Source organism: Poecilia latipinna, unplaced genomic scaffold, assembly GCF_001443285.1.
Source record: "Poecilia latipinna isolate Pla-1442-1.1 unplaced genomic scaffold, P_latipinna-1.0 Scaffold701, whole genome shotgun sequence".
NCBI classification, from domain to species: Eukaryota; Metazoa; Chordata; class Actinopteri; order Cyprinodontiformes; family Poeciliidae; genus Poecilia; species Poecilia latipinna.
The window spans coordinates 126,152-144,127 of record NW_015113317.1 but is presented as its reverse complement, the minus strand read 5'-3'; the positions used below and the strand labels follow the sequence as shown (position 1 = coordinate 144,127).

Here is a 17,976-nt window from a genome sequence, read left to right as displayed (position 1 = left end):
ACGCGATTTTCCTACAGAGCAAATAAAAACAACATCCCAGGGAATGGTAAATGCTTTCAAATGTCACTCTGTCCGCTGCTCCGACTGCCATTAGGTTTCTATGGTTTACTACAGAGCGGACAGAAACAACAAGAGACTATTTTGATAGCACTAATCACACTCGCCAATGGATTATTACATCCAGCCATACGTCTGTGGGGGGAAAAAATGAATGCAGATGGGAGATAAATATAGGAATGTGAGATCAAAATGACAGAGCAGAGAAGGGATCATCGAGGAGGCAGTTATTTTTGAGAAAAATGCAAACAGATTTTTTGGTTGCTCTCTTGTAAACAGCTATCCAAACACACTTCTTCACCTTTGCTATAAGGAGAAAAAGTGGTGCTTGTTGTTTTTATGGAACGTCGTGACACCACTGTACAACGTTACGGCCATTAAAACTCACTTTCTGGCATGTTAATCGAAACAACAACCAGCTGTATTTATGATCAAGGTCTGATTTGCACACGTGAAGCGTTCAGAGAATGAGAACCTTGTTCACAGTTTACAGGGTACAGTTACTGTAAAACGTCATTCTCAGCCGTGGAACGTTTTCACCTTCTGTCAGGTTACAACAAACGTTGCTGAAGCAGAGGAGGGAAGAAAAACGATTTTCAAAATCTTATACAAATGTAATCCTGTGGAACCTTCCACTTTTAGTATGGAGGTCAGGGGTGAAGTTGTGGAGAAGTTCAACGTAGGGTTAGATTATTAAACAATTTGCCAAACCTTAAACGTATCAGAGGACTGTCCATCATCAAAAATCCAAACAGTAACAATCAAGACATGGGAATCTTCCTAAACTGACACGCAAGACACGATCACCATGAATCAAAAAAGCCCAGGTTAGGAGAGACAATCTGTTGACAGGACAATTTTTACTCCACAAAAATTGCTTTTGTGGAAAAGTGGAAAAAAAAAAAAAAAAAAAAAAGGAGCAATAAGAGTTCAGCTCTGTGGTTTACCGAAGGCCATAGGAGACAGCAAACATGTGGAAGAAGATGCTCTGGTCAGATGAGAGCAAAACCTACTACATCATCCGATTAGCGCAACACAAACGTGGACGCATCGCCCAACAGAAACGCTTTTCTTGAGAACGAAAAAGAAGCTCGTCAGAGTTAATGAAATAATTAATGGAGTTAAATACTGGAGGAAAACTGTTAAGGGTTGCCAAGAGTTGAGACTGGGATGGACGTTCAAGCAGGACAACAACCAAAGAAATCTGTCTGCTATAGAGTTACGATAAGAACTGTTAACATCCAAGCATATTCGTATGTTAGAATGGCCTAGTCAAAGGACTGAATGTTAATGCAAGCCGTGACAATTATACACTGAAACACACTGATGCTTGAGGTTGTAAGGTGACAAATTCTTAAAGTACAATGGGTTTTAATTGGGGTGGGAATTTATTGTATCACTTATCACTTATTGTGATAAATTTTCTTATCAAGATATGATTTTGATTAATCTTTGTCACAAAAAATTCCAATTAATAACATTAAAAAAAAACTAAAATTGTCCGGATTGTTAGGTTTACTTTATTTCTATGTGGCAATTAGAAAATATTATTTTAAAAAATATACCTTTATGTCAATATCACTCACTCAGTTTGAATATGTTTGCAAACTGCTCTATTATAATAGATTTTCTGAAATACACTTGGTATGAAACTTTCACTGGAGGATGTGAGTCTACTTACCTGTGTACTGCCAGCTTCAAATCAGGAACGCAAATGTTGTCTTCTCCGCAGTCCAACAGAATCTGAGCCTGAAAGATAAACAAAGAAGTGACAAAAATGCTTTAATATAATGCAAGTAACGTAACTCATCAGTAAACAGGATTTGTGCCACAGGATGCAACACGCAGCATGACTAACACATTCCGCCCGTCTGCCATCCACCAACCAAAGCACACCTGGATTCCACCTCAGACAGTCCCGTAAATCACCTGCCACGACGCGTTAAACACGCGTGGAAACAACGAGCAGGTAGCAACTTGGAGCACAGGCGGGAGACGATCCTAAGCGCACAGCTGCCAGCTCTCACCCGTGTCCCACATCACAGCTCCGTGTGGCGAACCACACGCTACACCACCCTGCAAACCGCCGCGTATGATCATATAGAGAGGAGGTGGGGATCCTCCGGCTCAGAGGACGCTCTGAGACACAAGATATCTTTGTTGACATGAAAACAGCGGCGAGGCTCTGGAGATTACAGCCGAGGGGAAGACAAGAAGGGAGCAGAAACGCCGCCGAGTGATTGAGCGACCGCTGAACGTGTGGCGAGGCGGCGGCAGGGTGAAGCTAAAAATGCATCCCGCTGCGACTGACAGTGCGATGATGTTTGTGACGTTGAGGATAATAAATAGAAATGAACAAGAAATTACAGGCAACAAAGCGCCCTTCTTGTTATTATGCAATCCGGGGAGGGGGGGGGGTCTAATTATGGTCACCATGGTAACCACTATGCTAACTTGGCCACATGTTCACCCTTGACTAGTCTGTTTCTATCAGAGCAAGGCAGGCTTATCACGGTTTCACCAACTCAGATTTGACACTTATGAACTTTTTAGGACCATTAGAGCGAAATTTAAGACTTACAAACGTATAAAATATAATCTATGTAATATACAACTAGCCGCTAATATACGCTTGCTAGCTAGCAAATATTGCTAGAAGCCTGTATACGTAGGATTAAATTGCCCTGCCACAACAAATTGAAGACCTATAATTAATGTATTGTGATATACATAAATTAAATATGTATAGAATTAGCAGCTAATATCTAATATAACCTTGCTAGCTAGCTAACCTTGCTAGCTAGCAAGGGCATATTACTAGTGAGTGACCTGTATTCGCGAGATTAAATGGCCCTGCCACAACAAATTTAAGACCTATAATCAATACATTTACATAATTACACACATATATCTGCTCTTGCTAACTAGCTCGGGTTTACTATTCAACTAGTTACCTGCATACAAGATTAAATGGCCCTGCCACAACAAATTTAAGACCTATAATCAATACATTTACATAATTACACACATATATCTGCTCTTGCTAACTAGCTCGGGTTTACTATTCAACTAGTTACCTGCATACAAGATTAAATGGCCCTGCCACAACAAATTTAAGACCTATGATGAGCATTTTTTACGTGAATTTAAGGATGCACACACACTTCTTACCGTACCATCAGTTAACTTCAGCAGCAACATCAACAGGAATATCATAATCACAGAGAAAAATCAGACCACCAACTTGGCAGCATGAATCATTCATGTTCACTCAATCAGATGATGTTATTTCAAGAACACCAAAGGCTTTGATACACAATTTAAATCACTTCCAGATTACCTCCCGCCCCCAACCACCACAACCAAAAAAAAAAAACAATATCTTAACAAAAGATGTAAATTAATAGATCTCCCCCAAAGCCATAACTCTTCAGAGAGACATGTGGAGTATGTTAGGATGCGAGAGAAACTGCTCCAAGAAGATCAGCCATCTCTCATTCCCCCTCCAGCTTGAAAAGAACTTGGCACGACGAAGCGAAATGTTACAAGGCCCGCCACACATTCTCAGAACATATGCAGAAATCAATAGTGCATCGGGCGTCTGATCTAACCCAAGGCTGCGGTGCAACGGTCACTCTTCGCTGTTTACGCAGACCTCAACTGACACAATATAAGGCAAGATTAATGAAATATGTTGGCAGTCTTGCACTACTCACACATCCATTCTCGGATCAAGTTTACGCTTTTAAAATTTGTTTTGTTTTTTCTCCACAGGTTCAAAATTGGTGTTACAGCTCAAGCTTGTCTCGAGGTTTTAGTTCAACAACAGACCACATCTGTTGGAGGACAAATTGCTTTGATATCTGGAAGAGACATCAGTGAAAAAAACCAACAGGAAAGAGTCAGACAAATGCTGCAATCCAGAAAAAAAGACATAAACAAGAGTTCAAAGTACAATGATTGATTTTTCCTACATCCTCCTACCGTCAAAACTGAAATCACATATGGTGCATACTCCGAAATGTCTGGAAGGATCCACAGTCAGTTAAAAACTTTCACCTAAACTGTTCATTTTTAGAACCAGAAACTAAATGACCAATTATGACACAGTCCTGGAACAAAGTTGGTAGGAAAACTCCATTCTGGTTTACACACATCTCAAAATTATCGGTCAATTTTCAAAATCTGAGACCTCACACGAGACCACAAAACAAAAATTAAGACTTTAAGTGGAAAATCTTCCAAAACCTCTCAGGATCAATCATGAGTTCAGAGTAAACAAACGTGCCTGACTGGGAAGAAGCAATGGCAATGATTTGTGGAGTATATTTAACAGAAAATATAAAGATTTCATACAACGCCCACCGGACCCTCTGGTTGTTTTGTCTTCTGTGTATTACGGATTTCCCTCCATATTTTCATCACCTCGCTTTCTGATTAGCTAAACGTCAAATTCAACAGGCTGCGTTCTCGTTTTTCTTCCGGAAACGCCACACATGCTGGAATATTGGGCCAAGACAATCAGACATGATGAGTTTCCCCAGTTTTAGATCTGAAACGTCCTTCCAAGCAGACCAGCTTACTCTTAAAGCAACACACAGCTAGAACATCTTTAAAGCCAATCCTGATAATCGAGGCGTCCTTAAATTTTCAGAATCGGCAAAAAAATTAAGACAAAAATCAGCAAAATCTCCAACCCTTTGAAATGAACAGATTATCTGTTTTATCAAGACCTTTAGAGATGGTAAATAGTTGGTCACTGATAAAAAGAATGATTATTCTGTGTAGTAAACCTTCTCATCTTCCTAAGCATCCTCTGAAATAAAAACCCAAATTATTCTCAGATTGACTGATTTTAAAAGATTTATAGACCAACAATGTTGTTTTTAACCATATTGCCAGAAGATGAAACCATTTGAAATGACGCCTACATACCTTCTGCTCTATAACGTTGGTGGTCTGGTAGTTGAGGATGGGCCGCAGGCCATGGGAGTCGGAGGCAGCTTCTGGGTCCAAGCTGAAGTTCAAGGCCACAAAAATGGAGGAGAGTTTATCCCTAAATTCTTTCTCATCCTACAAGTAAAGAAAACACATGGCAGAGTTTACATAAACACCCGCTTTGTAGAAATGAAGAAAATCTGTTCGAGGCTGGGTTTGCTTTTTAGCACAGTTTCCACTGACCATCAGAATCAGTGCTAAAGTTTAACTCAAAAAAATCAAAACTGAACTCCCTTCAAAAGAGTTTCACAAATTAATTTTGCAAAAAGAATACAATATTTTATCACAATGTCTCCCATCTCCATAAAAGACTTCAGAGAGAGTCTTTTATGGACTATGAATAAAACTAGACTCTCTCTTGATCCTTGACACTGACAAATAATGTAAAAAATAAAAAACTAGGAATTAGAATATAATACAATGATAGAAAACTAATTGTGGGTTAAACTCTGTAAAAGCAGCCAGAAAGGAATCAATAGTCAGCACTGGAAAGTCAACAGACAATACTTTTTATTTCCTCTCCCAGATTTATGCTGGAGAAAATGTGACAAGATAAGTAATCATCCACATATTTTCTGGGATTTTTCAACCATTTTTGAGCACTTTAAAGATGTTAAGAAAGAGATTGAGAAGGGAAATCCCTACAAATGTTCTGTTTTATTTGCTCTTTTAAGCCAGCTGATGTTTCCCATGCTGACCAAAGATATATTCTACTTTTGTTGCGATGACCAAGAAAATTAGAACTGTAATGGTGCGTTAAAACCAAACGCGTTTTGAGCGCGAGGCGCGTCTGGTTTACATTTAAAGTCTATGTGGAGGCAAGTCATGGCGCATTTTGAGCGTCTAGCACGGCGCGATTTGAAGCGTTTCGAGCGTTTGACGTGAACTTTCGCTGCTTGATGCAGAGCGTCAACCAATCAGAGAAACTCTGCTTTGTGGCGTAGTGGAGCATTTTCTGGAGTGATCTTAGAAAAAGAAAAACTATGGAGGATAAACTAATTGTCGCTGTTTGCTCTCATCCTATAATCTACAGCCAATCAAGTTATGACTACAGAGACAGGAACAGAAAGGACCTTACTTAGGAAGTTGGAGAGTCAGGTAAGTTATAACTTTTACAATTTGAAAAAATGTTGTGGCGTTTGAGCTATCCAAATCCGTCCAGCAAAAACATTGATCCACATTAAATAAAAGTATTTATTTAGATGAAACATGCAGGAAGAGTTTGACATGTACGTCAACGCCGGCGCAGAGCGATTCTGACGCGCGTCTAGAGCGAAATGTCAAGCCTCAGCCTTCAAAGTGCAAACATGTCAAAACTCAAAGTGTTGGACACGGTTTTGACGCGTGAAATGCATTCGGTGTGAACGCACCATTACTTTGAACAATGTGACGTCACCAACTGTAACTGAGTGGAAACAGACTAAAAAAATGTGTTTGTGACAAATAAAATGACTGAAAATGGATGAGTTTCAGCCAGAGGTTAAAGTATACCTCTGTCTTCAAGGTATATTGGTTTGTTTCTGTTTTGAATTTTGTAAACTTGAAGAAAAACTCTTTACAAAACTACGAGGACATACTCTTAGGTAGATCCTTGTTTGGTCGCACACGCGGTCCCCATGGCGAACCCTGACGCGTTTCTGGAGCGAAGGCTGCTGGGAATCCAGGAACAGAGCCCTCTTCACAGCACCTTTCTGCTTGTGCTTGTGGCTGTCGAGCTGCACCTCCACCTGGAAGTCTGAAACCCAGAGAGCACACTAATGAGCATTCAATGACTGATGAATGCTCCTGAGTCACCTAATGACAGGTCTGAAAAAGCCCGCCGTAAATTCTCTGAGGCGAATGCAATGTAGCTGATGTAACCTAAACAGAGAGGCAGGGAGAGCATCTATGCTTGGAGAACAGCGTAATTAGATAATAACTAATGATAAGGAAAGAGTTTGAATGCAGGAAAGGGTTGGTTATTAAACACCTCCTGAAAAACAATCCAGAGATCTATAGTTCCTGTCAAAACTTTGTGTCACTGCTATGCATCTCAGACGCTAATATTGGTGACTGGTTGACAGAATACGTGCTCATAATAAAGTGCAGATGTGGAAAATTGTCTCACCTAGATTGGCCGGTAGGTGTTTCCCTTCAGCAGATATGCAGTAACTCAGATTGACGCTGTTTTAGACACACACACACAAAAAAAAGTCAAAAATTTAATAACAAAGGCAAATGTACTAATGAAAACGACAAGGGCTAAATACACAGTTTGCACAAGACTAATAACTTTCCCTAAGTTGCTTCTAATTTTCCTCACGGTTTCCATCTTTCTTGTGTCAACTTCTTTCCAGGTTCAAATCACAAGGCGTGTGTAATACTGGGAATGCAACGAATAACGTGAGAAATATTTAAATGTTTGGAGATGGAGCTGGCATGTGGCCACTCTCGCCAGCTGGGCCGATAAAGCGCTGGGTCTCCGTTTCCCCCCGACCCGACAGCCGACACAGAAAGCAATAGCAGAGTTAAAAAGGGTGAAATTGTGAAAAGACTCGGGTTTCAGTGCTGACCAGTCAGTGGCCGTCTGCATAAGCCTGCAGCCCTCTCCCATGACATCAGCTTCGCAACATGCTTCTGCTGCTGTCCAAGTCTGCACCCGACCCCCACCAACAGACAACCACACACAAGTGAAAGACAGAGCAGCAGTTTGACCTGCTCAGCAGTGCACTGCAAAATGTACGCCTTCAACTTTTCCACATTTTGTCACATACACAAACTTCAGCTTGTTTTATTGGGATTTTATGTGATAGACCAACACAAAGTGGGATGGTTTTACAAACAAACCAAGATCAGAAAAGTGTGGCATGCATTTGTGAACACGCATTCTGGTGTATATCTACACCAACTGTGAACATCTTTAGAAGCTCAGTCTGTGAACATCATCCTCCAAGTTTTGCCACAGACTCGCAGCTGAGTCTAGATTTGGTCTTTGATTGGGTCATTCGAACACACAAGTGCCAAACTCAAGGCGAAATCCGGCCAGCCGTGGCTTTTTATGTGGCCCTCTAGAATCCAAGTTACATCAATAATCTACTCCAATTTTTCCCAAATCTGCAAAATTCACACAAAATTAACAGATCCCCACATGTTTTCTGATTTTACTGCAATTTTTTCTAAAAACTCATCAAAAACATTGGGCTTAAGTGAGTGCTGCCTCAGCTTTACTTGATGTCGAGTTATAGTCCGTGATCGATACGGCGAGTAATAAAAAGTCACTTCTAACATCACACATTAGCGCAAATATCATAAAAACTCCTAAATTAGCAACACAAAAAAACCCCACAAAAACCTGGAGAGACTGATCAGTGTGGAAAGAAGTTGATTATTAAATCTAAAGAGACACTTATTGAATGCTGAAGCAAACAGATCTTTATTAACCCTTTCATGCATAATGGTCACTACAGAGGACAGCTATCTAAAAGCCATTTTCTTGAGCTTATTGTGGGTTTTTATGTTATAAATGCACACAGACCACTGAAGTGAAAACTAATGCATCATAAAATACACCGTCAACTACTGACCATCAGCTGCAAATGCAAGAAATTATTTTCGTTAGATCCAATATGGCCGACAGACAAAAAAATCACGCCAACCAACCCGGTCCTTCCTTCTACTGTAGACGACTCTGGCAGGTAAAAAATATATTGTGACATCATAAAACCCCTAAAGAACAATACTACTGATGTATTTTTGAAATAAGAACTTTGTATTTGGAGAAAATTACAATTGATCACCTAAAAAAAATAAAATAAAAAAATATATATTTTTACAAAATTATTTTCCTGCCTTTTTTTTTTTTGGCTTAAGGAAATAAAGTAATAGGGAAAAAATCCTGACACAAAGGATCATAATTCATGCAAGAAAGGGTTAATATTTTAACAGTTTGATGCGTTTTATCAGTACATTTTGGCGTAACCGGCCCTTTAAGAACATTTAGGTTTTTGATGTGACGCAAAATGAAAAAAATTTCGACGCTCCTCGTCTGCACCATAAAATCCCCAGCAAAACTCAATGAAAAGTTTGTCCATCACGCGACAAAATGTGGAAACATTTTAAGGAGGTTCTGCAGGTCAAGAAAGAAAAAAAGGGAATCTTGTTGAAATGGAGATGAAAAACGAGAGGATAAGACGAAGGAAATACAAAGCCTTCTTTTAGGGAGTAGTAATAACTTCACTTATGCGCTCCTGTGTCTGCACAACTGAATGCAAGCTCACAGGAGTCTACGTGTCCTGATGTTTCCCAGCTGTGTTCCTCCACCAAACAATATCTCATTCAAACCAACTGCAGAAACCTCCTCGCCCCTCCCCTTCCCATTATCCCCTCTGCTCTCCTTTCACCCCCACCAAAACTCCTCATCACCAGGCAACGCAGCATAATCAAGACATATGTGTATACAAGAGTTTCCTTTATGAATCAGGATGTGGAGAAAGGGGAGTTGGGGGGTGAAAAGGCAGACACACGAGTGCGGCGTCAACCATGCTGAGCAGCGAGGACCCGTCATCTGTTTCCTCTCCCCGTTGCTGGAGCTGAACTGCTCACATTAGGAGGAGGCCAAAAACGGCTTACAAAGCTCCCATTCAGCGCATTATTTCTCCACTTCCCAACAGCAAAGGGCTGATATACGGAGACATTCTGAAAATAGGTCAAATAAAGTCCGCCTCCGGCACACACCAGCACCGTGTCAGCTGACAATGAAGGATACTGCTTATCAGAACAGCCTGGCAGGATAGCAGTGTTTATGTATGGGGGAAATGGCAACCATCATCTTATTTTTCTTTTTTCCCCCCAGAACATTCAGATCAAACAAAATCTGACAGTCAACGGATGAAAAAAAGCTCAGGACAAGTTTAACACTCACCAGGAAACATGGATGTTGGAGTTTCCACTGGTGATCACACAGCTCTTCTCCTCAGGGTTGATCATCGTTGGGGAAACCGTAAGGGAGGCGACGGCACTGACAATTGGCCGCGACCTTCGAAAAGTAATTTAAAAAAAAAGAGGATATTCAGGGGTTTCTTAAGCCTTTTCAGGTCAAAACTCAACACTTTTTCCAACTCAGGCATTTTTTGACAGTTTTAATATGTATAGATTCAAAAACTCAAAAGTGAGCACTTTTTTCTAACATAATACTGTTATAAGCATGATACAACACCAGTTATAAGCATGATACAACACCAGTTATAAGCATGATACAACACCAGTTATGAGCATGATATAACACCAGTTATGAGCATGATATAACACCAGTTATAAACATACCAGTTATAAGCATGATACAACACCAGTTATAAGCATGATACAACACCAGTTATAAGCATGATACAACACCAGTTATGAGCATGATATAACACCAGTTATAAGCATGATACAACACCAGTTATAAGTATGATATAACACCAGTTATAAACATGATAACACCAGTTATGAGCATGATATAACACCAGTTATAAACATGAGGTCATGAAGGAGTCCTCATGAATGGCTATGGCTGTGTTGTCATGAAGTGTCATTCTGTAAATACACTTTTAATGCAAAGTTGACACTTTTGATTGACTTTTAATGCAAGTTTTGGTAAAACTTTACATTAAAAGTGTCATTACTTGAAGTTGGCAAATTTAATGGACTTTTAGCGTAACTTTTGGTACAACTAAAAACAAAACTTGTATTCAATCTAGTCAGAATATGCTCAGCTCTATGTTGCAGCACTAAACAGGCAGATTAGCACATTGTCTATTTGCAGTCTTTACATGTTGGGTAGACACAATGAAAGTTCATGAATTTCTCAGGTAACTTTTTACCATTTAAGCAATTATGCAAGTAAGACAAAGGGTAAAAGTTAGAAGGCATACCTATAGAGAACTGCCTTATTTACACCAAAAGCTCCAACAATGAGATCTGGAAAAGCAGAAGAGTAGGAATAAAAAAACCATACCCTGGATTAAAAGGTTATTTAAGTCCTTCCATATAAATAAACACCTTACCGGGGTATCCATTCATGTCCAGGTCTTGAGCTCCTCTGAGGGAAAACCCGAAGCTAGCAGGAAAAGCACCAGCAGCCCACTGGCCTACAATCACCTGAGAAGGTTTTTCCCTGAGGCCTTCAGAGTAGCCATTGTAGATGTAGACCAGTCCCCGGCGATCATCGCCTCCGAATGGACAACTGACAGCCACATCTGACAAAAATGTGAAAGCACAGGAGAGTATTAGCTCTTCTTATCTGACAAAATGCAATTTTAAACCAAGAGTTTGAATGATAAAAACACAAACTTTACCATGCAATTCTAACTTTTCAGGATAAACAAGTGAACAATGAGAGAGCGTGGATGAATCAGCCATGACGTTTCATGGTCTTGACCCTGCCATTTCCTATAATATGCAGTGGGCGTAATATCCGACTCAGCTCATGTGAGGAAATAAAAGATCATTGTAGGAGCATTCAGTGTTCCTGTCCACATGATGACCTACACAGTTGCTGTTTTTTCCTGAATGTGGCATGAGTCAACATGCTGCATGTCTGCAAGGAGCTCCACTTGCAGGGAGGTGGAAAAAAATAAACCCTGCAGAAGATTGTAAGGAAAGTTGAAAGGCTCATTGGAGACTCCGCTGTCATTGGGTAAACCATATCGTAAAAATAACCAGGCGGTAACACAGATTTCTGCTTAAAATAGTCCAGTGGATGTCATATACCTCATATTATTGAACCAACTTCATCCAATTTCTTTCCAACTTTATTTATTTTTCCAAAACAGTCCATGGAAGATTCCAAAGAAAGTGTTATTACATTGCATATAATGAGTTACAATGGAATAGCAAATTAATAGACTTATTGACTTCATGTCATGTTGGGTTTATATTTTGTAATTTCAGATGCTGAGCTCACTCACACTTTGGGAGAATATAAAAAACACTTTCAGAGAAAACTTTGGTTCAGACCTTATTGTTTGTCAGAGACGTTCTGATAAAATTCAGGGTTCCCCCCAGTGCATTGTAAGCCTGGTGGGCCACCAGGCATCTCAGTCATTGTAGCTCACCGATTACATTAAGCAACATATTTTCTCTAATAGCCTGTGTGCCATTTGTTACACATTAACCTGCATACACTTTGCAAAAACAAATCCAAACATGGTCTCACTAACTTATTGTACATGTTTTGTATTGTAATGGCATCTCGTAGCAAAAGATCTTACAATCTGTAACATGCTCCAATATTTAAGCCATTGTGTTGGTGAGTGCTGAGTGCATAACCCACAGGAAGTTGAATTTAATGTCACACACTTCATTGTCTGAAAACGCTAGAGTGGAGTGATTGCTTTTTCACATTTCACACTTGCTTATTTTACTTTGAAAACTGCTTTTTGAATCTTTTTTGGTTGTAAAATATCTTTGATAATGCAAAACAAAAACAGGGGAAATCTGCTGATATCTTTTCATGGTACTGTGATGCGTCTTCGCCTGAGCTCTTATTTATAGCTCCGCTCTTACCGTTGAAACCATCCTGGTTCAAGTCTCCTAGTGGTGCGATGGTGCTGCCGAATCTCCCAAACAGCTCTTTGCCTGTCAGGCTGGGTTTGGTGATCTCCAGGTGCAACGGGCTGCGCTGCAGGTAAGTGTAGACCCGACCCATCTCTTCCAGGCGACCACCAGAGGTTCGGACCATGAACATGGGCGCTCCCACCAACAGATCAACCATCCTGCAAACGTGAAAACAAGACAGACTCTTAAAAACTCAAAGCATTAAAGAATCACTTTAGCAGTTAGGAAGTTTCCAGTCTAGACTGGTTTACTCACCCATCATTGTTGATGTCAGTCGTTGCCAGTGCGTAGCCAAAATATGAGCCCATCTATGAAGGAGAAAAGGGTTGAAATCTCAAAACCTAATGGAACAAAAGGTTTCCAAAATGCACACTACCAGCTCCAGTCCTGTTTTTTTTCCACTAGTTTAACAAAAGAAGACCTAAAGAAAATGCAAAAGCTTGATGGATTTTACAGGTTGAGAGTTGATGGGAGTCTTTCCTGTTCAGTTTTACTATTGCATGCTGCAATTCTGAGCCCAAAAACAACATAAAGCCAGACTGGGTCTTTACAGCGAATGAAAGTTCACATTTACTGTGTTGAATTCTGTTTAAGAAGGTCAATGCCATTTTATCCCCAAACTTAGTTGGTGATTTGCAAAAATAGTCTAAACATTTTGTAGCACTGCAATCACTACATTACTTCTACAAAGTATTGTAAATCAGAAATTATTTTTTTCTAAATTAATTAAACTTTTTCCACCTTACCTGCTCACCAGTGAAGTTTCCCAAGGTGGTCAGATCTGAACCGTTCAAAATGGACACCTGCAGCACAGAAAACACACATGGCGAACATTTTTACTGGGTCAAATGCAGTTCCTGGAATTTGCTTGGGGAAAAGTATTTTACTTTCCCCCAATTCTTCACTCCTGACGTGCCATCACTTCAAAAATTTCAATAAAGTATGCTTTGGTTTTCTTACCAAACCATAAAGAAGATTCTCCTTTGGAATGCCAGTAACAAAATCTACAGGGGGAAAAACAAAGATTATTAGGAAAAATCAGCAGAGAAAGTAACTGCAGATTTATAATACTCACTCAGCAATCACATAAAATATTATTGCACCATATTTGCATTGTTAATTTAATATGACAGCCCACAAAACCCCAGGAATGTGTGTTAGCTGGATGTACCTTCCACTTGATCACCACTAAATTCCCCAACAGCAACAGAGTAACCTGGAAAACATACAAGACGGACATCAGGGTGAACTTTCACAGCAGAAATTAATATTAAACCAAAACTTACTGACCACCACTGACCTTGGTAGCTGTCATCGTGTGAAACCCGAATCTGTTTGGTCTGAACTTGACCCTCTACTGCCTGCATGAAATATCCTGGATAGTAGGCTTTGATGATGTCTTTCTTAGCTGCAGAGATCACCTGGCCTAAAGGTGGAGAGACGAGGAAAACCATGAAGAAGCTGATCTTCTCTACTTTGATTTTTGATGACTGTACAACATAACTGATGTTATCTCTGCGTACCCTGCCAGTAGTAGCTGCCAGGTCCTCCCAGAACCACTCTGCCATCCTGGAAAGACAGTATGTGTTACATGAGACAGCAAAGCAGAAGCGAGAAGAGATGTTAAAAACTAATATTACCTTTGTAAAGTCAGCACTGAATCCACCCTGACAGTAACCCTGTCCTCCCCGATCGCTAAGTTCTACAACAAGGAAGGGAACATTTTTATTTTTATTTTGCCTAAGTGTCTGGCTTCAGGTAATATTCCATGAAAATTATAAATACATTCACCCAAATCTAAAATAAACCAATTCAAACAATGGATTAGAAGTGAAGTGACGGTTACCTGTCCGACAGGGAGCATACTCCACAAATTTGGTGAAGTTCTGAACTGAGAGGTAACAGGTTCCCGTGGCATCAGAATGGGGTTCATCCTTTAGAGTCCGCCAGTAGTAAAGAGGGGCGCAAGCCTGGATTGCAGTTAGGAAAGACACAGGCAGACATGGCAGGTGTTAGACACAACGATAAACGGTGTTACTCAAGCTATATCTAAATAACTCAACGTTTACAGTCGCACATGAAACAGCTGCGGTTCTACAACCGGACATCTTTGGAAGCCAGAAGCAGAGCCAACTGGATGGCAAGTCAACAACAAAACACTTGTTTTTTCCAGTAGCCATTATGCAATGCATGCAGCAGTAAAACCACCTGACCCATCGTCCTGGAGCTCTGCTGGGTTTGCTAGGTAACGGACTGCGCTTCACTGGGGTTGCTAGGTGACGGGCAGTGCCTGCTCATTTGTAACTTTACAGTCTGCAGGTTTTTAAAAAGGATCATTTTCCAGGCACCAAAAAACATTAGCTTATTGCTAAAATCAGCCGGGTGGTTGTTTTTAAGTGTTGGGTTGCTTTTAGAAGCAGTAAAAACCCAAATGGAAGTAAAACGATATGGAAAATATGAATTTTGTAAACTACATTCCCTTTAAGAACAATTCCTGAAATTTTGATGGTTCCTACTACTTGGTGTGTGGACTCTAATTCCTAATTAGGGTGACTTTTGCCTATTTTTTTTTTTTTTTTCAGAAACTGACAGATTTTTATTTGCAAACATTTACAGTCCCTATCACAATAAATCGATATGTTTCTCTATAAAATACACTGAAGTTTGAGGACAAAATGTAGAAAAATTCAGATTACAAAGCAGTGCAAGAAAGAAACTTGCCGAAGACACGAAGGTAAACCTTGATGCAACAAGTGAGAATAAAATAATGTGAATTAATTTAGAGTCTAAGTGAAAGGTTAGTTTGAAACCATTTCAATGCAACATGGAGCATTTTGAAGGAAAATATTGTTGCATCCCAAACCAGTTGTACTGCTGCAGGAAACAGGGTCACAATAAGTGAAAAAATAATTGTACTCTTATTTGGTTTGATTTGCTATTGAATTTAATTCTACTTCAAGCATTTTTTTAAAGTTTCTTCAAACTGCATGGGGAGGGGACAAATTAGGGAAAACAGGGAAGTCGATCTTAATTTTAATAATAACCGGTGTGTAGCAAAATCCAAACCATTAATACTTCACAAAAAAGGGGATCGCCTTACCAAGATTGTGTCACCGTGAGAACGCACCGTGGCGCCAAACCACTGGTGGGACTTGAAATCGACCTGGAGAAGTGTGTCATTGATCAGGTCGCTGCGGTCTCCTGGGGAAACGGATGTAAAGAAAAAGACTGAGTTACAGCCGGCTGATAAAACATGCATTCATTCAACTGGACCCCAGCTATCCTAGTTATCCCTTCCCCTTCCTCGCAGAGACTCCTGACAACATCTGCGCAATTGGCAGACAGCTGGAAGTTTGATTCCAGCTACATTTTGTTTCCATGCAAAGATTAGCCCAACTGTACGAGAATTTGAAAAGGTGATGTCTGCCAAAACGTCACGGCTCAGGAGCGAGAGCAGCTCCAGACTGGACCGGCCCGTCATGACCCTGCTGACCTGCTGCTCTGTTTGGCCACCTGGCCAGCAAGACTGATCCCGTCTCCCACTTTGACAGCAGCAGGTGATATGACAGATGGTCCCAGGAGTCGGGTTTAAACACGGCTTCATTCGAACACAGATGCTACATCTGTGCAGCAATAAAGCTGGAAATGCAAACAAACTGATTAGGAAGGGAGGACTAAAACCCACCACATGGATCATACCAGCGTTCAATCAATCACACATCTGCAGAAGAGCACAGCAGAGTCTAGTGGGACTGTGGATGTGATGAGAGAAAGGTCTATGCATGTCTGCGTTTAATCTGTCCTTTCAGCCAAAGAGGCAGCCTGAGCTGAAGATGAAGGTCTGCGCCATCTCTTGGTGGAAACAGCCTTGAGACTGAGGTCCAAAGAAAACATACACACTCCGGCCTGGCTTCCTTGAAGCAACTTACCATTCATCTCTGTTCAGACACACTTCACTCTGCTACTATCTGTTTTCATTTTCAGCGATTTCTCCGTTTCCCTTTTCATTTTTCTTACACCCTCTCACCCAAGTCTCAATGTCCACACAACTGTCTCCACTGCTTGCAGGGTGTGCTCCCGTTGCCTTGATCAAATTATTAAAAATGCTTTTTAATAACCAGGATACATTTTTCCGCATAATCCCTGCCTGTCTCCGGGTTTTCCTCCTCCTTCATGGACTGATGGCAGCCAGCCCAAGCCTCAGAGTTCAGAGCTGATTTACCCGCAACGGGAAGAAACGACATAAACTCTGAAGGTCAGTGAAGCTCTCATATGGCAACCTCAGTCAGTGTCATTTTAACGACTAACAAATCAATGTGCTTGTTCTGTGGTCAAACTGAAGACAGCTGGCAAGAATCATGTGATTCCGAGAGAATAATGAAGGAGATTCAGAGAAGAGTTGATTGCTGAGCACTGCCAATCAGCTGACTGAATGAGGATCAAGTTTTTAAATATTTATGGTTTCAAAACTGCAAACATTTCTACTGTACCATTCCTACAGTTTGAAACCCTTTAAATTGCAGTCAGGTAAAACGCAACCGTTAAACAGAGAAAAGACTAGGGGTTCATTTATACCAGGCCCGTTCAGTCCGCTTCAGTCAAACTGTGGTTCGTTTGCCAGCAAAGTCCAAACTCTGATAGGAACCAAAAAACAAACTCTGGTCCTCCTAGAAACCTAGATTTTGGTTCGATTAAAGTGAACTCTGGCAAGTGAACGCCAAGTGGACCGGAGACTGCTCCAGAAGAGAGAGCGGACTATAGCGCAGGGCATTCTGGGTAACTACGTGCAAAACATATGCAAGTGTCTAGAACCAGCATGAGAAATAAGTTGTGGTTTTTTACCAAAGACATAAGAGAAATCCTACAACCGCTACAATCCGACGCTGCTCCACTTTTGTTTACATTTTGCAAAGGAGGAAGTCGCGTTCAGTGTCTTCTTCTGAGGTTTTTGTATCATTTCCTTCGGTGGTTCTTGGTGCAGCGCCACCACAGGTGAGGAGGGGAACAGGTTTTTCAAACGTTTGAATCATTTGACGGTGCGATGTGAAAGCAAACCACACCAGTATAACAAATGTTGCAATTTTTCCCAATCAAACAGAGTCTATCAGGTGTTATGCAGCTTCCCCCCTACCACACCTGTTGCTTTGCACTGCCAGTCAGCTGACTGATAAGGCCACTCCACTTTTCCTTCACTTACAAGTAAGTCAAATTTGGCTCTTTGGACAAATTTCTAACTACAAGAAATCTCTACTGCGATTATCTCTAAACTAAAGGCTGTACCATGATTAACTTATCATTTTTTAAGCAGCGGTAGAAGTAATTGTTGGACTTCTCTTAGTTTTACAC

General features: G+C 40.6%; 1 protein-coding gene across 1 annotated transcript in view; it reads right to left on the bottom strand.

The window, feature by feature from the left end:
• itga5 (integrin, alpha 5 (fibronectin receptor, alpha polypeptide)) overlaps positions 1-17,976 on the bottom strand; it is a 52,347-nt gene that overhangs the window by 11,790 nt on the left and 22,581 nt on the right. Inside the window, exons 3-19 of the mRNA XM_015045019.1 lie at positions 15,731-15,831; positions 14,477-14,600; positions 14,271-14,332; positions 14,154-14,199; positions 13,931-14,056; positions 13,802-13,846; positions 13,591-13,634; positions 13,377-13,433; positions 12,886-12,938; positions 12,580-12,788; positions 11,079-11,270; positions 10,947-10,992; positions 9,956-10,069; positions 7,163-7,218; positions 6,633-6,790; positions 4,993-5,130; positions 1,739-1,806 (exon numbers count right to left, since the gene is read on the bottom strand). Coding sequence (XP_014900505.1) covers positions 1,739-1,806; positions 4,993-5,130; positions 6,633-6,790; positions 7,163-7,218; positions 9,956-10,069; positions 10,947-10,992; positions 11,079-11,270; positions 12,580-12,788; positions 12,886-12,938; positions 13,377-13,433; positions 13,591-13,634; positions 13,802-13,846; positions 13,931-14,056; positions 14,154-14,199; positions 14,271-14,332; positions 14,477-14,600; positions 15,731-15,831 — 1,639 coding nt within the window. The remainder of the gene's footprint in view (positions 1-1,738; positions 1,807-4,992; positions 5,131-6,632; positions 6,791-7,162; positions 7,219-9,955; positions 10,070-10,946; positions 10,993-11,078; positions 11,271-12,579; positions 12,789-12,885; positions 12,939-13,376; positions 13,434-13,590; positions 13,635-13,801; positions 13,847-13,930; positions 14,057-14,153; positions 14,200-14,270; positions 14,333-14,476; positions 14,601-15,730; positions 15,832-17,976) is intronic.